General features: G+C 46.7%; 1 protein-coding gene and 1 long non-coding RNA gene across 3 annotated transcripts in view; one reads left to right on the top strand and one right to left on the bottom strand.

Annotated features, from left to right (window-relative positions):
* Nucleotides 1-7,948: 7,948 nt before the first annotated feature.
* Nucleotides 7,949-21,112, bottom strand: part of VXN (vexin) — a 23,484-nt gene continuing 10,320 nt past the window's right edge. The window contains exons 3-6 of one of the 2 annotated variants that reach the window (XM_017677262.3): nt 18,961-19,111; nt 15,011-15,072; nt 12,201-12,295; nt 7,949-10,365 (exon numbers count right to left, since the gene is read on the bottom strand). In XM_017677262.3, coding sequence (XP_017532751.1) covers nt 10,182-10,365; nt 12,201-12,295; nt 15,011-15,072; nt 18,961-19,111 — 492 coding nt within the window. In that variant the 3' untranslated portion in view covers nt 7,949-10,181. The remainder of the gene's footprint in view (nt 10,366-12,200; nt 12,296-15,010; nt 15,073-18,960; nt 19,112-21,112) is intronic. The other variant, XM_017677268.3, reaches the window with a different exon arrangement.
* The window catches only part of LOC140847931 (uncharacterized), a 22,432-nt gene continuing 16,937 nt past the window's right edge, over nt 15,618-21,112 (top strand). Inside the window, exon 1 of the long non-coding RNA XR_012128217.1 lies at nt 15,618-17,313. This is a non-coding gene — a long non-coding RNA (uncharacterized lncRNA). The remainder of the gene's footprint in view (nt 17,314-21,112) is intronic.

The raw sequence follows: 21,112 nt of genomic DNA, 5'->3' as shown, positions 1-21,112 counted from the left end.
AGCATCTGACTGGGAGCGTTGGGGACCTTTGAGTTTGGTACTGAAAGATGAATACAAGTTTTGTTGATAAAGGGAAAGGGTCTGAGTATATTCCAAATATGAGTTAGTTAGGAAGGACTTTTGGGAAAGGCGCCAAGAAACCAGTTTAGGGACATTTCTCTCACTGTGAGAGAAGGGAGCATTCCTGGGAAAGATGTCTGAATTTTTAAATTCTGTGATTTTATTGCAATTGATAATCTTAAAGAATCATTGCAGAGAATATTTGGGTTGGATTTTACAGTTCTGCAAGAGCAAAGGCATAGGTTAATTTTATGCTTGTAACTATTTTAAAGATATATTTTAAACAATTTAAATTGTCATGGGGTGGAGTGTAGAGCAAGGATGTCTTATCGTTTTGCATTCTCAGTGTCCTGCACAGTTTGCTGAACAGTCAGTTTAGCCTGTCTGAATGATATCCCCCCCACTTTCTGGTTCTAAGCTTCTTGTCTTTTCCCTTTTCCTTTTTTACTACCTCTACAAGTTCTCACCTCGGGTTCCCAGATCACTTTGACCAGCTCATGTTTCCTAACCTCCTCTTCCTGCTTGCCCCATAATTCCAGTTTACCCTCTATTAAATTCAGTGGTGCCTTAGCATAATTTGTACTTTCTGTTTTCTTATAGGGAAGGCAGGGATTCCATTTTGAAACACAATATTAAATTGTGGAGGTGGGTGTACTTCTTAAATCCCTATCACAAACCCAGGTTTTGTGGTGGGGACAGGGCTATCATTCTGGAGGTCCCCAGAACTATATGAATTACTTGGGTGGGAACTAGGCCCATGTTTTTTTATTAGCTGTATTTCTAGGCAGACTTAGAAGCCCAGAAATGTTCCAAGACTGGAGAAATGTTCCCATATCAACCCTGTTTTATTCTGTGCCCTGCCCCCTCCAGCACACATGACACGGAAATTGTACATGAGGGAGCCCAGGGCACTGACCTGAATGCCTCCACACTGTTTGTGCTGTTGCCCTGGACACTGGGATGACAACCACTGACTCTTGCAGTCAGGTCACCTCCTGAGTGATGGGCTGGCTGAGGGCCTGACTCACTCCTCCTGGCTCCCTGGAACATCAGGCATCTTTTCTTCCCTCTGAAAATGAGCTGCAGTTCAGGCCAGAAACACTGGAGTTTCTACCCCTCTCCTGGTCCTTAAAAGGAAAGACTCCAATAGAAACAGATCATTGGAAATGCGGAAAATATCCATGCCCTTTGCCCCAAGCCCAGAGGAGCAGGTAGATGTTGTCTTCATGGTACAGAAGTTGTGTAGGGACAACACTCTAGGAGCCTGGACAGTCCCAGGCAGGGGATGCTAACATTAGGCATGGCGCTTTCTCACACCACTTTCTCTCCTACACCATTTCCCCATTAGTATTAACTACTGCCAGAAAAGCTCCTGCCTCTCAAGAGAAAACCCAGAGAACAGCAGCCATTTCTGCCTGAGAGTGATTTTCTATTGCATCAGTAAAGTGTGATGAGCCTTTCTTGCAGAATGCAGGCATTTTGGCTCTGGGAGTGGTGCGCTGGTGCAGGGGTGCAAATGTCTAGCTGGTGAGGAGCTCTTCATGACGTCAGCTTTTTCACCGGCATTCCCAAGTGGAGGCCGGAGTGAGGCAGTGGTGAGCAGCCCCCCCGGGTGTGGCGGGGATCCACCAGGAAGGAACCCTCCACTCCAGGGGAGAAGTGGGGAGCCCAGAACACCTGGTACTTCCAGATAGGTGGGCTTGGCTACGGCCAGACTTCCCAAACATCCTCACTTTAATACCTCCAATAGCAGAAGACCCTGAAGGTATTCTCTGGGGGTCTCCATCCTAAGAGCAAATTTTCTTTCATGGCTCATATTTGGTTTTGTGTGTATGTGTTTTCTTGTTAAAATTTCAATTTTGAAACAATACCAAACTGATAGAGCAATTGACAGCACACAGCAAAGAACTTGTTTCCCAAACCATTTAAAAGCCAAATTCCAAAAGCAACCTATATTTTATTGACCTTTTTTGACTTTAACAACCAGTAATGGGCTGTTATTTTTTATTTTATTTTATTTTATTTTTTATTTTTTTATTTTTTATTATTTTTTGAGAGGGCATCTCTCATATTTATTGATCAAATGGTTGTTAACAACAATAAAATTCTGTATAGGGGACTCAATGCTCAATGCACAATCATTAATCCACCCCAAGCCTAATTCTCGTCAGTCTCCAATCTTCTAAACATAACGAACAAGTTCTTACATGGTGAACAAATTCTTACATAGTGAATAAGTTCTTACATGGTGAACAGTACAAGGGCAGTCATCATAGAAACTTTCGGTTTTGATCACGCATTATGAACTATGAACAATCAGGTCAAATATGAATATTCGTTTGATTTTTATACTTGATTTATATGTGAATCCCACATTTCTCCCTTATTATTATTATTATTATTATTATTTTTAATACAATGCTGAAGTGGTAGGTAGATGCAAGATAAAGGTAGAAAACATAGTTTAGTGTTGTAAGAGAGCAAATGTAGATGATCAGGTGTGTGCCTGTAGACTATGTGCTAATCCGAGCTAGACAAGGGCAATAAAACATCCACGGATGCAGAAGATTTCTCTCAAAACAGGGGGGGTGAGGTTCTAAGCCTCACCTCTGTTGGGTGAGGTTCTAAGCCTCACCTCTGTTGATCCCCAGTTTCTCACTGATGGCCGCCCTGCGACTGTGCCTGTCTTAGGTTGTTCCTCCCTTGAGGAATCTTACCCATCTCTGGCTAACCAGTCATCTTCTGGGGCCATACAGGGAAATGTAAAGTTGGTAAGTGAGAGAGAAGCAATATTGTTTGAGAAGGTTAGCTTTTTACTTCTTTGCAGATTTATGCCCTGTGGCTTCTATTGGGCTGTTTGAATAAAAACTAAACAACAGTATTTCTCTTTTTATAGTGAGAATTATACATTTATTTTTATTGTTTTTCTTGGCAATATTATTATCTTTTCCAGTTTTATTGAGATGTAATTGGCACATGACATTATATTCGTTTAAGGTTTACAATAGTATCTGATATATGTGTATATTGCCAAATGATAACCACAGTAAGTGTAGTTAATATACATCACTTCACATAGTTATGAATGTTTCCTCTTGTGATGAGAACTTGATGATCCACTCTCTCAGCTATTTGTATTGCAAGAAAGTAACACCTCAATATTAACAGTGACTTATGATAAAGGAACCATCTACCTGCACACCCCACTCAAGTTTCTCCCATCGTCCCAACAGTGTCCTTTATCTCAAAGGGATCCAGCCTTCTATACTCTGAGTCACTGGGGCTCTGCCCCTCAACCTACATGGATTCCTATCTTGCTTTGCCAGGCCAGAGTTGTTTAGGAAGAATATAAATATATATTTTGTATATAGAACAATAAATTATATGTATGTTTGTGTATATATGTTACTTTTATTGTTGCTCTGGTATAACACCTCCTAAGACAGCTCAGGTTTAACTGAAATATTTGGGCAAATTTTGCCTCCTCTGGGCAGCTGCCCCTTTGAGGCAAGTTGACAGTGTCTTTGTGTGGCGAAAGCCCCTGTGCTAGGGCACATGGCACTCACCCCTAGTAAAACCCCTTAAGGCAGTGTATAAATAGGACAGCTACATGGAGGGGGCTCCAGAGTCAAACTGCCTGTGTTTATCTCCTCGCCCACCACCAATAGTTGTGTGACCTCAGACAAGCCAATGGACTCTCTAAGACTTGGTAAATGGAGGCAGTAAATGAAAGAACTATTTCATAAAACTGTTTAGGGATTTCATGAGCTAAAGCACTGTAAACACTTAGCACAGTGCCGGGCCCATGGTAAACACTTAATAAATGTTCACTCCTGTTAATTTAGCTACGTTCATCTTAATGTAAAGAAGTCTATCACAGTCCGGCTAGAGGGCCCAGGAAGCTGTGTGGGTATAACATGCAGCTCCAGGTAGCCCCTGGCACATGGCCCCAGGCACCTGTAGGTATGTTTGCCCAGTTTCCGAGGTTAGGACAGCCTTCTGCCCTTCCTTGCCTCAGGCTAGAGGAGCAGGGAATAAACAGCCAGAACATGCAGGCCCCCTTCTCCCCACTTCCTACTCCCTTTCGCTGGCTCCTCCTCTCACCACATCCTGAGGAGGAACAGAGCAGCAGCTGAAGGGATATGAGACAGGACCAGGCCAGAAGGTCTCAACAGCGCCCAGCTCCCGGAGGCTGCGGAGGCAGCATGCTGTTGCCCAGAGCCTGGCCAGGGCCCTAGAGAGTTGAGATGATAAATAGCTTTGGCTTTGTTCTGGTTTCTTTATGTTGTGGCAAGAGGGCAGGACCCTGAGGCTGAAAATCAATACCACACAAACTAGCTCTCTCCCCTGGGATGGTCAGTGGTTTCTACAGACCACAGGGGAAAGGCAGCACCTGCGCCCAGACTGCTTCTCGACTGGCCACCTGCTTGCATTGCAGGGCTGCCTCTCTGGGATTGTTCATGACAAACGGAGTCTCTTGGGTTGTTTGAGGATGTGGGGTTTGTGTGAGAGACGGGGAAGCCTGCCTTCCTGATGAGGTCCTGTCCCTCGAGTCATGACCTTGCCTTCCTTGGCCTGAGCAAGCAGCAGGAAGCTGTAAGCAGTGTTTGTGAAACATCGAATCTCTGCCTAGTGATGCCAAGCAGGACAGCTTGCTTCTGGACCCTATCCTCCTAGTAGTTCTTCAGTAGTTCTTCTTTTTCAGTCCTGTGGGTACTGGTGTCTGTTACCTGCCTTGGAACAAAAGGGCTGGAGCCTGGCTGAGGCAGGTGGGCAGGAGCCAGCTTCCCTCCTTGGGCCAGAGCCAGTGGGCAGGGCCTGTGGTCCCCTGGGCCAATGTGTATTTTCACGTTTCATCTGAGGGCTAATTTTGCTGGTAGGGAATGTAGGCAAGAGGCCAGGGTAGCATTTGGCAGCAAGGGGGCAGCCCCTAGCAAGGGAGAGCCATTTGAATTCACCGTGAAGTCAGAGGAGTGGTCATCGCCCTCTACTTCCTGCCTGTAAGCCAAGGGCTGTTGGCCTGTCCCGCCTATCCAGGCAGGCGCCCACCCAGGGTTGCAGGCACTGGCCTTCAATCCGCGCAGGAGCAGGTAGCCTGGGGCTCTGCCAGCGTGGCAGGTTGACTGCAGGCTCTGAAAATGATTGTTTTGGGCCCTTGACCAGCTCTTCAGCCCACACTCCTGTCTTGGACCTCCTGGGTCACTTCTCCCCACCGCCAGCTCTGCTTCTTTCTGAATGGAATTTATAAGGTGTTTCTATGCGCTAGCTCTCTTCTGATCTTTCATGAGCCTGTGAGGTCCACTGGGCAGGTAATTTCATCTACACTTCACAGATGAGAGACAATGGGGGGGTCCTGGTTCTGATACACACACACCCAGCCCACAGGCCCAGGTGTCCCTGGGGTGGGGCACTGGTGAGTGGCACCCTGCAGGAGTGCCTGTGGTGTCCATTTCTTTCTTCTTCTGGGGAGTATTGCACTTCGAATCCAACAAATTTAAAATGTGGATGGGGAATAAGCAGGACTCTAGATAAAGTGGAGAAACTATCCTGAATTTGTTACTCATTCCTTCCTTTGACCTTACCTGCTGCTCCCTAGGAAGCCCTCTTCTCCTTTCCTTCGCTCACCTGCTCTAAGGCATAATGGCTGATGACAGTGTAAAGGGCTATCCCTCCACACCTCAGCCCACCTTACAATTTTGCGGTCCCTGCCTCAACTTTCAAAACAGGGACATTCAAACCCATTGTCTCCAGGAAAACAGTACAAGTTTTTAATGGGCAAACAGGCAATGAAAACAGACCCAGGCTAGTGCTGGTCAGGTCTTGGAGTCCACCTTGCCCTCCATTGTGCCAGGCATTGCCCATAGCTGCTGATCTGGGGGGAGATCTGCAAGAGTCCACCAGGAGGGGCTGGGTAGCCAGGGCTGATGTCCGGGGGAGCTTCAGGGAGCTTGGGCATCGGCCACTGCCAGCCAGCCTGGAAGCGTGCCATATTTTCAGATGTATGCCACCGTCCTGCTGCATAACAATTATTTTGCTTAATCTTTTCTAGGACATTTGGAGGAAGATACTACATTTTCTTTTCAACTACTGAGGAAACTGAGTCTCCCGCGCGCTGATTGGGCAGGTTGCAGGGGCTGGGGTGGGCAGACACTGAGAGACTGAGAGCTGCAAGCCTGCCCTCTCCAGTTGTGCTGGGGCTGGAACTCGTCCTGAGTGAGACAAAGAAACTGTTTCTATTGTTGGCTTTGCCTCCTGCTCTATACCTGACGATTGTCACCCAGGAAATGTGATCACATTTGGAGCACTAGCTGTCGCATTTGATTTTAGAAATAGTTGTGTCTGGTACATCAGGGGCTGCTGCTTAACTCTTGATGTCCCTGCCCCCGAAACACAGTCGCCGGGCTGGGTGGAGCCCTGAGCTCTGTGGAGTGTGATGTCAGCCAAAGCTAGTGGACGTTGAAGTGGGGCCTCCCTGTGAGGGAGCCAGAGCAGGAAACTCAGTTTGCTCTTCTGTGGTTGGAGAAAATGATGGTCAGCACTTGCCCAGAATTCCAGAAACCCCTTCCTGTTTGCAGGTGGGCAGGATCCAGAGCCCCCGTTCTTCCTGGGGAAGCACAGGCCCTTCCTTCTTAGGCCAACAGGCAAAGGTCTGGCTGCTTGCCCCCTGGGGAAGTGGGTGTAGCCTGTGCTCCAAGGGGCTAGCCCAGGACTCAGAGCTTATGAGATCTCTTGGAGTGCAAGGAGTGGGGGAAGGGCCTACAACGTGAGGCCGTATGCGCCACTGTGCTTGGCTCCCCACTGCCCCTGGGAAGGGGCTAGGAAAACAGCTGGCACAGGCCTTGCTGCCCTGTTAATGCAGGAGCCACACGCCAGGGTCTTCCTGCTGCCATTCCCTTGGCAGCACACACCTTTTCTCAACCTACATGCTCCCGCCGGCAAAGGATATTAATAGGTGTGAGTCTTATCCCACCTCCAAAGTGACCAAGAAAATTTTTTTGTAGGCACATGGTCTGGTCTGCAGAATAAGCTCTCTCTCCCCTTGCAGTGTGGCTATGCATTTGGCACAAACCTTTCAACAGAGGCTGCCATTCTTATAAGAAGTTAAAAACTAAATGCAATTCTAATCCTTAGGAAAGTCATCTTTTTGCCTGTGTTGTCTCCTGCTTGTCCCTAGGTCTCTGCCAATTTAGAGTCAGAGACCACATGCCACATCATTCCTTTTAAAATTGGGCTCTGGCTGCTGCTGCTTTTCCTATCCACTGCCCATCTGCTGCTCTACAGGCAGCCCAAGCACTGGCAGGGGTAAGGGGACTGCCCAGAGAGAACAAAGTCAGAACTGAAATATTTGACTGGACTTGGTCCTAGCAGCAGGGATTTTATTACCCTAAATGTCCTGGAAACCCTGTTGCCTCTCCCTCACAGCCTCTGCAGCTGGCCTTGGCGTCTTCCTGTAAGTGGCTGCATCATGAATCACAGGGGCAAATCTCCAATGAGGCTGAACATGAAGGCGGCACAGAAGAGAAGGGCTTGGGGATGAGAGGCAGGCAGGCTGGGGATGGCCACGGGGCCCCTGGGGTTTGGGTGGGGACTGAGTGGGGACTGAGGGGTCAGCATTGGCAGGGAGGAGGGTGAGCCCAGAGAGGACAGGCCACACCAGGCCAGGCCCCACTGGACACAGCCCAGGTACTGACTGCTGAGCGGGGCCCATTATGTCAGAGGCATTGCCTTAGGATGGAAAGAACGTGCTGGATTCTCTCTAACAATCCTTTTCATCTAGGTAAAGGAGCAATGAGGTACAGATGCACAGTTATTTCCCTTGGAAGGCCTCTCATTCAATGAGGGAGCCTTGGGCATACTCTGGCGGTGGTTTATTAATATCACAAACAAAGCACATTTTGTTTTTATTTGAATTGGTGAATTAAAATAGTCTATACAAGGCAAACACTTCATCATGAAATATTTAAATTACTAATAAATAAGTTCTACCCTACAGAGGTCTTCATCTGCCACTTACAAATAGAGGACATCAGTTATAAATTAAATAAATTAAAATAAATAATCTTAGGATACTCTGATAGGTCCAGCATAGATCACCTGTTAGCTCCCTAACTTTGTTTCATACTGTGTAGGTCTGTTAGACAGTCTATTGAGACTAGGCCTTCACTGAAAGAACATTTGATGCTCAAACCTCCAAATCATGTTCAAGTACAAGGACTGGGTGTTGAGGGTCTAGAATGGTTGAAGGGCAGAGATCAGCAAAGTGAATGCCCAGAAGCACAGGCCTCCTATCCCCCATGTCTCTTTACAGTTCACCTAGGGATACGGAAATAGGTAACTTGGCAAAAAGCAACATGAGACCACAGAGCAACAGTGTATGAATAACAGTTGTATCTGAGACTGGTAATGTGGCCAAATTCTTTGTACCAAGATATGGTGATTTTCAGCCTAGTCTCAGACTAAATGTCACCATGGAGTCTCTGGTTTTGATAATGGATTGGATTAATTTAAGCTTCTGAATTAGAAAACAAGCCTTCTAGGGGCAGAGTGGAAGCTACAGATAACAAATACACCAGGCATTTTCCATTAATTTCCCCATAGGCAGGTATTACTAATTGATCACTGCATTCCTTTATTTCAGATTCCATCTCCACACAGCACGCTAGGTAGGCTCTGCCATCAATTGTGTTTAGCATTGGAGATGAAAATTGTTTACTAACCTTGATCCTTCTCTGTGCTGTAAACTATTCTGTGGGAAGGAGCAGACATACCAGGAGCATTGAAGCCTGGCATTCATATGGGTTAATTGCCTTCAGATGAATCAATCATTTAACTGTTTTAAACTGTGTTTTATTAAATAGGTAAAGTCATGTAAGAGTTGTTAGAAAGACTTGGATAATGTATGTAAAATGCTCAGTGTCATTCCTGGTACATAGTAGGCATTTAATAAATGATGGCTATTATTATCATATCATTTTGAGGTTACGGATGTTGCCAGTGGAGTTGATGACATTTCCATTGAAGGAAGGAAAGCATAATACTACATACTATGTTGAACCTTATGAAATGTATAATCAATTCTTTTGACCTACAAAATGGCAATTTCTTCTGGTTCAACCTAATATCTAATGATGTATTTTATTCAAATAATTTACTCTTCTAACTTTATCCAATTCTTCCTTTTAAAGATTGAATTATCCAGAGATAAACTCCTATCCCTCAAAACCTTCCTCAAATCAGTTGCTAGAGTACATAAAGCAAGGAGTCTGATGAAGTTGAGGACCTGATACCTGGTTCCACAATTGGTTCTAGTCACACAACCTTTTAAGGCCTTGGCTTCCCTGTCAGTAGCTTGGGAATGATTATTTTATTTCTTTCACAGGGATTTTGTGAAGATAAGATATAACAGATGGGAAAGCACTTTGAAAAGTTAAAATCATTATACCAAAGCAAAGATTATTAATTCCACTAGACTATGCCTCTTCAAAAAACATGAGCATTCAACATTTAATTTTTAATCATGTTTTCCTAAAGAAAAACTGCACATAAAAGAATTGAGAATTCATGCATTCATGCCAAATGGGCATCAAAACCAATACTGATGATACTCTCAAGGGGATATTAGAACTATTAAGTCAATATATAGTGCTTTGTCATTAAAAATCATAACTCGTCAAGATGAAATAAATGTGATAAGAGGAACAGTAAGAGCCACTGTGTTTACAAGTGCTTCAAACATCAAGCTCTGACATTTATACCAGAAATCACACACATTAGAATGACTCACAAGGAAAACTGCCTGCTTCCTCGCTTGGAGATCTTTAAAATGGCCTGGGAAAGTTGATTTGGATGTAGTTTTGCTAAGAAATACTGATATAAATGTGATGACCTCCCAAAGTCACTTTCAGACATTGGCTCTATAGTTCTAAGAAGGAGCAATTTTCTTTTGCCTTCAAAGGAAGTTCCTTTCCTGCATCCTAAGCTGGGTGATCTGTTTGTAAGGGGCGATGCTGGGTTTGGACCAGCTTCTAGCACAGGTGACTGTGGCTCAGTTCCAACCCAGACATCTTCTCCTCTTGCGCAGTGAACTTTGGCCAACACAGGGCACCTGGGGAGGGTCACCTTTAGTCAGCCTCAAAGGCGCTGTTGGTAGCTCCCACGTATTCAGACTTCTTCTTGTGCCTTGTCCACATTTTCCGGAGGATGCTGGGGACACCACAGGAAGCACTTCCTGTCAGTGGCAGGGAGGCCTCTGCTCCCTGGGGAAGGGTGGGATACTCTTCAGTCATCTTCTTAAGATGCCTGGATCTAAAGAAGAGACAAGGGTGGGTGGTGAGGGCAGTCAGTGCTCTGAGCCGGACTTGTGCTCTTTGCCCTCAACAGAGCTCTTGCTCTTCCTCTGCTCACACCTCCTGTGACCAAGATGGAGGGTCACTGTTGGGACCCACGTAGGAATGGCCTCTCCTGGAGGATCTTCACATGCGGTTAGGGCAAGAGGTGGCCCTGGGCACATGGTTCGTAGATCTCAGGTCCTGCTCTTGTCCTAAGTTCTGTCCCCACCCCTCCACCCCACCACCTGTGTGCAATCTTGCTGGAAAGGGCAGATGTCCCAAAGCATTAGCTATTGAAAGAACATGAGCTCTGGGGGTGAATCCTATTCCCCACTTACTGTGTGGCCTCAGGCAAGTGACTCACTCTCAACCAGCCTCAGTTTCTTTATGTGAAAAATGGGAATAATTTCATATAACTCATGGGGTATTTATGAGGAGAAAAATGAGATAATAGAACTTGAGGCATATTGTAGACCTCAATAAATGTTCATTTTTCCCTTCACCTGATCCCCCTAGGTGAAAAAATTTTTTTCTTTACAGTAGCCAGGGTCCAGGAACAAACTGAAATACAAATGTCTGAGCTTAGAGAGAGGGGAGCCATTTGGAATCCTTTGCAACACAGGTATGTGGATCAGAAAGTGCGGCCTCTATTGGGGCATTGTAAGTTTTGGCTGGCTTACTCCAGCAGTCAGCAAGACCTACTGCTTCTCAGGACAATTTGACACGAGAATTTGATATAATCCAAATGATTTTCTTGCTTTTCTCCAATTAAGTCCCAATACATTGAGTGACTTGGTTTTTATAATTGTTCCTAGGTGGTTTTCTTTCCTCTGGAATGAATTCACACTGGGCTATTCCTCCTTGGATTGCCACCCCTTTCAAAGTGTGTACCCCTCAGATTGATATTTTAGCCCCTGGTCCCTTGTATGTGTGCATCTAACATGTTCCCAAGTATGTGTCTTTCCAACTACTAGATTCTATGTGTCTTGAAAAAGGATGGCAACAGTTTGTGCTAAGCTCTTCACACATTATCTCATTCAGCTCTCACCATAACCCCTTTACAGGGATATTCTTATCATCCCCATTTTTTTGCTTTGAAATAAACGAGAGTGAGGAGGTCTGAATAACTTGCCTGAAGCCATAGCAAGTTAGTGCCAGGCAGGCAAGCAGATCTGAGTCAAGAGCCCACACCCTTGATCATCCCCTAGACTACTTTTCTGTTACCTGCAATTTGGAGGACACTGTTGGGGACATTAATGTACATGTTGAATTGAGTTTAAGCCTCTTGTTGGCCACTTTCTTATTGCAGCTTTGAAGGCCAGGAGGATACTGGGGTCTCCTCCCTCCTGCCAATCTAGCTGCTGGTTCTGGATCAGAGTAAAGAGTAACATGGGGGATATAAATGTGGTTTGAAACCTTTGTATTTCATGTGCCCCTTTACCTTTGGGCAAGGGCCCTTAACTTGATTCATGAGGCATTTCTGATACTAGTGTGTCTGCTGGAGGCTCTATATGGCCTGTGATTACATTTATCTAATTAACCAAAAACCCTGCCAAATGACACTTCTCCAAGTCTTAAGAGTGGTGTTAATGAAGTGGAAACCATCAAAAACAGTTCAGCTTAATCCTAGGGAAACAGTTGATGTGGATATAGAGACCCAGGATTATTATCCTCATTAAAAGGTAATTTGCAACTGGCATGGATTGTTTGAGCATCTTGAGGGTCTGTAAAGCTGGCCACCTGTTACTCTCCTGCCATAGGAGCAGAGCAGGCAAGTCCTGCAGATGACAGTGCTGGGAGGTGGGCACTTACCCTCTTGTCAGGACAGCTCCATTCTCTGAGCCTGTGGCTGCTGCTTCCAGCACAGTGGGGGCTTTCACTGAGATCCGGGCCACCGGGGGAATCTGCTTGGTGAGGAAGGGAATGGGAGGGTGTAGCCATGTTCCCAACTCTGGCACCCACCCAGCCATTTGAAAGGCAATGGCTAAATGGAATCACCAGCAACGTAGGGCAATAATCCTCACACACTGGTGGGCACCAGACACCCTGGGGAGGGCTTGTTAACACAGTGCTGGGCCCGCCCCAGTTTCTGACTCAATAGGTCTGATGTGGGCCTGAGAATCTGCATTTATAACAAGTTCCTTGGGGATGTTAGTCCAGGGGCCTCACTTTCGTTATCACTGGTCTGCAGAAATTTGAGAGAAAGCAACTCCATCTTAGCTGAGAACTCTGTCTCCCTCACCCCCCTATTGCTTGTGTCCACTTCATTGTCAAATTCTGCAGATTTTTGCTTCGAAATACCGCCTAAGTTTGTGCCATCCTCTTCATTTCCTCTGCTGCAGCCTGAGACCTCCTTGTTTCTGACGAGACCTGCCACATTCCCCAGACCCCTCCTAGACTCACAGAGTCTCCTCACTGCAGGGCAGACTAGGGCTAACTCTGCAGCCTGCTATTCATGGCTCCTTAAAACTGGGCTCCATCTAACTTCTGCAGCACCCCCTTCTGTTACCCCCATGTGCACCAACAGTCCCGGCAGGACTGGTCCTGCCTTTCCCAATGCTCCTGCATCTCCGGGACTTCATGTGACATTTCCTCCCTCTCCGGTCTGGGCCTAATCTCTGCCTTCCCTTTGAGGCCACTTCCTCCAGGAAGCCTTCCCTCAGGCTGGTTGATGTCTCCCTGTCATCACGTCCCCACGGCACTGAGTACCCGTGTGACATGTTGGCATCCCACCAAATATCACTAAATGGTTTTCTACTTGTTTTCTGACCTTGTTTAGTTCCCCAGAAAGACTGGAATTGTCTAGGACTTAACCCCAGCTCAGCTCTCCTAAAGGAGGTGTGAGTCTTCAAGAAACATGTGCTGAACTGGAAAGTGACTGACGGCCTAACCAAGGCCAAGTCCAGAGTTTGCTCAATGGACATTTGCTACACTTCGTGCCTCCACCCCAAGCCCCACTGAAGGCTAAAGGTCACCACATTCCTGGAATTGCTGGGAAATTCCAGGTGGAGGACGCCATGGTTCTCGGGGTGGCCAAAGGCTGTGGACAGAGTTATTGTGCCACCTGGTGGCCTCCTGGGAGCCCTTCCTCTCCATCGCACCAACACCTGCTCTCCTCTGCTGCCTTAGCCCCAGCTCCTCCAGTTCATTTCAGCGGTGAGTCCAACTCAGTGGGCGGCTCTGGATGGCTCTCCCACCCTAAGTTAATGGGCCGCCCATGAGCTGCAGGGCCCCAGTCCCACTGTCTCCTGCTACCTCTTCACTCTCTGCACTCTTACTGCTGCCTCCTCCCTTTGTAAGCATGTCCCAGTCACCACCCTATCCCACCCCAGCTTGCTCTGGCCTCCCAGCTGCAGAAGCTGGGGGCAGGTCCTCCAACGCTGTGAGCAGCCTTGGTCGGCCTCTGGCTTAGCTTAGGGCACCTTACAGCCTAACCACCTTTACTCTATGGCACCCACCCAGCCATCCTGTTTCCCTGAGTACGAGGTTGGGCCAGGGGCCGTTGACCAAGCAGCTTGACCTGCCCCTGCCCTCTGTGGTTTTCCTACTACTGGGATGACCTAAAAGAGGTATTTGGATTAGGTATTTCCTGCTCAGGCTAGGAGTGAAGCACTCAAATCTCCATCCATTTTGTTCCATAAGGACAAGGGGCCCAGCTAAGATAACCTCTCGGGTCTCTTCTGATTCTTAATGGCACAATCTGGAATCCACCTGGACAGCTGATGCCCACAGAGGCCAGGATGTCTGAGCCAATCCCACCCCAGCCCTGACTCCATCCCTACTGTGCTGGCCCTGAGGGTGCCCAGCTCATGCCCACAAGGAGATGAAGGTGTATTACTTTTAAGGTGACACTGAACTCAACCTGGACATGTGCCACCTGACCACCCTTCAAGGAAGGCTAAGCTGCCCACTGCGAAAGGGTGGGCGGCAGGCAGATGACTCTCAGCTCCTCCCAGGGTGCCTTGGCTGCTGAGAGCCACCTCTGTCAGGTCACACTCTCCAGGGGCAGCTTTCATGCTGTGACAGAGCCAGGAGGCAGCATAAAGGTTTGCCCCAGAGCTCCCCCTGGGAGGTGTCCAACCTGCAGGGTGGTCCAGTGGTTCCCTGTGTCCTGCTCAGGCCTGACTCCCTTCTCTTGTCACAGGTGTTGATCCCTAATGTACATCTCATACTCCAAGCCCCAAATATCAGAGTCTGCTTCCAGAGTGTCTGATCTGGAGCACACGCCCTCCAGAGGTGTCTGTCCTGAGATGACTATTGTTTTATGTTTTCACAAAGCTTGAGGCCCTTACATCTCCTCACCCTTGTAGCTGCCCTGGGAATTAGGCCTTTCCAACTAGAAGGGGGCGACCCCAGAAATCCCTTCTTTCCCTCCATGTATGAGAGATCTGCTGGATAATACATTCTTCTGTTTGCCTAAGAACTGAGTTTCTGGCAAGAAAGAGAGCAGAAGCCAGCATGGTGCCACAGGCTGATAGACTTTAGGAGCAAAGAACCCCAGGTATGCCTTTCTAATGATCCTCAGGCCTGGGGCAAGGGACACCTAGATCCTCTTCATGGCACAGAGAGGGCAAGAAGCTTAAAGCACAGCAGATACAACTAACCAGTCTTCTTTTACTTACCAAAGATTTTCCATATGCTCGATTCCCACACAGATTTGATGATTTGGGTTCAGAAATCCCCCCTGCCAAGTTGAACAGAGGAGACATTACTCAGTGGTACTCTGTGTTCTACCTCCCCCTGGTTCTGCATCAATGATCTCATTAGCAAATCAATCACAAGCTGGCAATTTCTAAAGGCCTTTGTACTGAGCAGCAAAACCAGGAATAGGGTCTGGCAATGGGCCAAATGTCGCGAGTGGGTCACCTGCTCCCCCTGACACTCTTCCAGCGGGGCTAGAACTAAGGTCTAATATGATCAGGTATGTGGAAGCATATAGTACTGTGTCTGTGTGCAGTAGGTGCTCAGAGAATGTGCCCTTAGCTCCTCCTTCCTTCCTAAGGCACCAGATCACAAGAGGTTATCAGCAGTGAAATCTGTACAGCTGGGATCTTCATTTAACCTGATGATCCTGGACACCCCTCTGTGAGGATGAGCAGAGGTGTCTGGCCTGCAGCAGGAGTACGGCCTTATATATGGTGGGGCAGAGGCAGGGGGTTGCAGTTTGTCAGAGGCCCAAGACATTGGTTACAGGAGATGGACATGAGAACCTTCATACTATGCCTTTATTCTGATCTACTTCTGAGCAGTTTCTACCCTGAAGCTTCTGAGAATTCAGGTGTTAAGCTGAGGTAGCTGGCAATAGGTGGGGGAAAGTTGGCTTTAAATATAGTCGTCTCCTGGGGTGGCTATACCAGGAAGAACCCCTTCACACTCAGCATAGAGAAATAAAACAGCCCCTCCCCAAGAAAAACAACATCTCAATGCTAATAAAATGAAGTTGTAAGACCAACGCTAGACCATAATGTACAGTGCTCTGGCATAAGTAATAATAGATCATATTTTTTTGAGTATTTACTGTGTCAAGCATTTGCTGACTATTCACACATAAACACTGTTGCATTTAATCCTTTCTACAACTCTAATAGGTAGATATAATAGCCCCCACTTTGTAGATGAGGAAATGGAGGCTTTAAAGATGTATAACAATGATGATGAGCCAGGTAAGGATGATCTCTAGGGAATGGCCAAATGAGCTCTTTAGTGGTCTTGCAGGGCTGGAGAAACTTGACTGAGGGACCCCCCCGTACCCAGTCTGGGAGGAGTTTGCTAGGAGGAGAGAGACACGGAGGGCAATCGGCAGAGAGAACTGTATGAATGAAGGGCCGGGGAAACAGGGTATAATGGAGTGGTCAGACTTACACTGTAGCTCAGGGTTACTCTGAGTGTGGACTGGCAGGAAGAGGAGCATCTCAGGAGGTGGCCCTAGAGAGGTCAGCAGAGGACAGGTCCTGGAGGACCCTAGGCATCGTCTGGAGGGCATGGTGTTTAAAGTAGGGGATAGCAGGGGCAGGGTTCTGCTTTGGCATGACCCCTCTGGCAGCTGGTAGAGGGAGGGGGACTGGTGGCTGAGGACCAGGATTGGCTGCTACACAAGAGGGGAAGGCAGGCTGAGCCCAGGTAGCCCGAGGTAGGTGCCAAGAGGGAGAGATGTGACCTGTCTAGGAGCTGACAGTGTCAGTGTTCAGTCTGTGACAGCAGGTGGGGGAGGACAAGGGGATCTTAGGGCAAACATCCCAGTGGCTGGCTGGGAAGATGTAGAGAGGCCCCAGATGAGAAAGGAAGAGTGGGTTGAAGGAGGAGGATGAGTTCCATTTGAACAAGTTGATTCTGTGGTGCCTGAGGACATGTTGGTGGGGAGTTTGCACAGGCAGCCAGTTCTCCCAGGCTAGGAGATGGGTGTCCTCTTTCCAAGCGTTTGAGGCTCACGCGCTGAAAGCCTCAGCTGTGCCTTCCCAGTGCCTGAAATTCCTCAGAGCATCTCCCTCCCTGTGAGAAGTTTAGAGCATGCAGAAGCCCTCTCCTATAGCTCAGAAAAGAGGTCCCCAGACATGAGCTCCCTGAACTGGGAGGATGGAAGACGTGAACCCAAGGCTGGTGACAAGCCCTTCCTGAGGAGAGCACGGGGTCTGGCTTTGACTCAGAAACCTTCTCTCCCTCCCACCCACGCTGGATCTATCAGACTCAGGGAGCTGAAGGATTTGAATCAATGCCCAGCTCAATCTTGTTTTTTTTAAACCTGACTAGCACATTCTCTGTGTGAGCTGACTATCACATGTCGGGCAGATTCTCTCCATTTCATAACTTACTATTCTTCCCTTTCAGAATAAAAGACTGATTGGGCAGTCCAAGGTTCCACAAGCTACTTATAACAGGAGGAAAGTGGCTCCTAAAACTGGACAGTTGGGCAGACATTACTCTCCAGGTGGGTGGTGGGGTAGGGTGTGGGGTTGGTGGAGAGGGATTAGCTAGGAAATCAGGAGACCTGAGATTTAATCTCAGTGCTGTTGCTAATGAGCAGGGCGACCTCCCGTGGGTCTAATAGTTTCTATGGTTTCAGTTTCCTCTTCTGTAAATTGTAGGAGGTGGTTGCAGTAAATCAGGGGTTCTCTACCTTCTGAGTGCATTAGAATCACTTGAGAGCCTTGTTAAGCCAGACTGCTGGGCCCCACCCCAGAATTTCTGATTCAATAGGTCTCAGGTGGGACCCCAAATTTGCATTTCCAACAAGTTCTCAGGTGATTCTGCTATTCCAGGAACCCACTTTGAGAACCCATTAGATTATCTATATCCTTGCCAATTAATAATCTGACCAACATCAACAACATCATGTGGAAGCTTGTTAGAAACAAAAGCTGGGGCTTTATACTCAGTCCTACTGAGTTAGCATCTGCATAGAAGCAGGATTCCCAGGTGATTTTTCTGCACATTAAAACTTGAGAAACATAGCTGTAAATTCACTTTGTGATTTTGTAGCAAAGAAATATTCTTTTTCTCTTTCTACACACATGCTCCCACCCACCCACCCACCTATATATAGACACAGAGAAAAGTTTATCTCTGAATTTGCAAGGCAGATTGTGGTTTTCCTAATGCTTTCGCTCTACAAGCATGTGTGTATGTAATCACTTAGCCAGAGGATAAAGCTTGATTTATTCACCTTATACATAGGATCATAAAAAAGGCATCAGGGTGTTAGTGATCAAAGAGACCTTAGAGATTTGGTCTAGCATCTAGGAAGGAGGAAAGAGGGAAGATGATGGGTGAAGGGACACAGTGGAGTCTTACTTTGGTTCTTGTAGTGTACAAAATTGTAGACACCCAAATGCTTTGAGTACATCTCAGACTTTCTACTATGTATTTTTGGAGTTAATTTATGAATCACTTTAGGCTGTGGGCATAATGGAAATAACTTTAACCAGTACGTAAAGGCAAAATACCATCACAGACTCCAGTGGGCTAGATGCAAATACCCCTGTTCAACTGCTTGGGATGGAAACCATCTTTAAAATAGTGTGGAAGTTAAGACTGTAAGGTTCCAGCTTTCCAAACAAATTGGTCTCTCAATTCTTTTTATCGTTGTTGACATAGCCTAAGTCATTCCAATGTAATAGATTTTAAGATGGCATCTTTTGAAGAGCCTGTATAATTACGCACATAAACACTGCCTGTAAAACAAATGACATACACTCTTTTTGCTTCATGAGTCATGTTTACACTGGTTTTTTCTCACCCAGAACATAATGATTTCATCACCTCAATCCAGCAGGGCTTCCTGTGGAACAAGATGGTAGATGAAAGCATCTTTGCTGGGTACACACACTGAGAAATGAGCATTTTATAGGTGGAAGGTGTTTTGCGGGGCTGCCGTCCACGGGGTCTGAGATCAGGTGCATTCAGAGCAAGAAGAGCATGTAGGGGGGAAAAGCACCGTCCCCACGCCACAGCGCTCTGCTCCCCAGGCGGGACAGAGGATGCCAGGGAGGACAGCCATGCAGGCAGACAAACAGCGCTCTGTGTGCGTCCTTGCTCCCCAGGGAGGTTCCAGGCACTCTGGCCAGGACTCACATACCAGGTCTGGCAGGGGCCTTGGCAGGGTGGGGTACCTGCTGCCATGTGTGCTGGAACCGGCCTGCCCTGCAGCCCTCGCCCTCAAGGCGGTCACTGCGGTGCTGCAGGAGCTCCAGGGGCCGGGGCGCATAGAGGTCCGACTCGATCACCACCTGCAGGAGGAGGAAGGACAGTCAGCTTGTTCCTCTCCTGGGATCTGGGGACCCACAGCTGGCAGAGGACCGTAGCTTTGCTAATGGGTTTGTGCTGCCTCCAGGGACTGCTAGGAGCAGAGAGGTAACTTGGGTAAACTGGCCTGAAATAGTTAACTGTTCTATTGAACTTCATGTCAGATGGTGCAGGAAAAAGAGGGGTCTTGTGGTTCCTCACCAGAAGTCCCTTCATAGTTAGGAGCCTGGGTCAGCCGGCCAAAAATCAGAGCTAGTCACCTGCCCTTTGGCCTGCTATGTTTTTCCCACAGGACAGGCCATTCGAAATGAGGATAGTCCTGGAAATCAGGATTGTACAGTCTTTCCAGCTAAGTGAAAGTCCTTGTTCACACAGAGGACAGCCTCTTGGAGGCCTTGGTGGAGGCAAGAGCTCAGGAGAGGACTAGGGTCCCCATGGATTCCCAGGTTTTAAAAGAAAGAAGCTGCTGGCAAGACAACAGGTGTAGCTCTGGAATGCTCACATTTCTCCCCCGTGCAGAATGCTGGTGGCAGGTGGAGCTGGAGATGAATTTCCATGATGTGTGGCTCACTAGGTGGAAATTCTGGAAAGCTAGAACAGTGCTAAATGCTGAGATGTTTTCAATAGTGATCACCTGCTGAACAGTTATTTTGGGAAGTATGTTAAGAGGAAATACTCTTCTTGACAGGGCTTACTGAAATGGGCCTTTAAAATTTTAATGAAAATACTTAAATCGTTGAAATGATTAAAACATAAACATTGAGACAAATAATACTGTATTTTATCTTACTAACAGGAGTGACGAAGGGAATCTTAGAAATGTTTGACTCATATCTTGCATATTTGTGTATATACCCAGGATACTGGGGTCACTCATTCTGAATTTCTTCATGTCTTCAAGGCTGGTCGGAACCTCCAATATTATACTTCAGCTTCTCTGAGGCTGGCATTTACCTATTTACTTGCTTGCCCCTTCCTGTTGCAGACAGCCTTGCCAAGGGCATGTTCATGTCAGATTCTGGGCTCTGGGGACCATCGGTGAGTGAGGCGGACCCAGCTTAGCCCTTAAGTCTGGTCTTTGACGCATCTCCCTCAGGTGTCCACATAAAACAATTGTGTTGTTTTTACAGGATGCTGCAGCAAATAAAACTGATTTTCAAAATATTATAACAGGGTGCTATGTCAACTTAGTGGAGAAAAATTAGATCTTTTATAAATATTGGAATGAATGTCAAATCACTGGGAGAGATAGATTCAGATTCATGCTTCTCAGACCAAAATGGACACCAGACAGACCAAAGCTACATGTTAAAAAAAAAGCCAACAACCAAGAAACAAAGATGAAAACAGATGGCTCAATATTACATTTGTTACATGTAACAGGGAATCATCCCTATGTACATAGAACTCTAAAAAATCAATAAAGAGGAGAGAAGACAATGGGAAAATGGGGCACAAAACACGAATTGGCAATTGACAATAGAAATACAAATGGCCAGTAACATGAAAAAGATGCTAAACAACAATAATTGAGTGCATATTAAGACAAAAAAAATGCTTTTGTCCTATCTGTCAATGATGAAGAAGATAACTCCATTTGGGGTCATGCAGGCCTAAGTTCAAACCTCAGTTTTGACTCTTCCAGGTTATATGGAAAGGGGATTTACTGTCTACCCTTGCTGTATTGGGGAACAGTAAATGTCTGTCATTCATAGAAATTCTAATAGAGCAACATAAGCTCTTTCTTCATGTCACATATTTATGTACAGCATCAGAGTGGTCCATGTCTCCACAGAGAAAACAAAAGAAGCTGTTACTTGCTTCAGTTTACCATAGTAGTTCTTTGCTCAGAAAATTAATATATCCCCAATATGGTCTGATCTAGGTTACCAAATAAACTCTTCTCAGGCCCATTTTCAGACCTAAACTCACTCATTCTGTGCCTTTGGAGAAAGCGGATGATAATTCAGGAATTTCTCCTCTGG

The sequence above is a fragment of the Manis javanica genome, chromosome 2 (assembly GCF_040802235.1).
Source record: "Manis javanica isolate MJ-LG chromosome 2, MJ_LKY, whole genome shotgun sequence".
NCBI lineage: Eukaryota > Metazoa > Chordata > Mammalia > Pholidota > Manidae > Manis > Manis javanica.
Note: the sequence above shows the minus strand (reverse complement) of the source record. Positions and strands in the feature narration are given on the sequence as shown.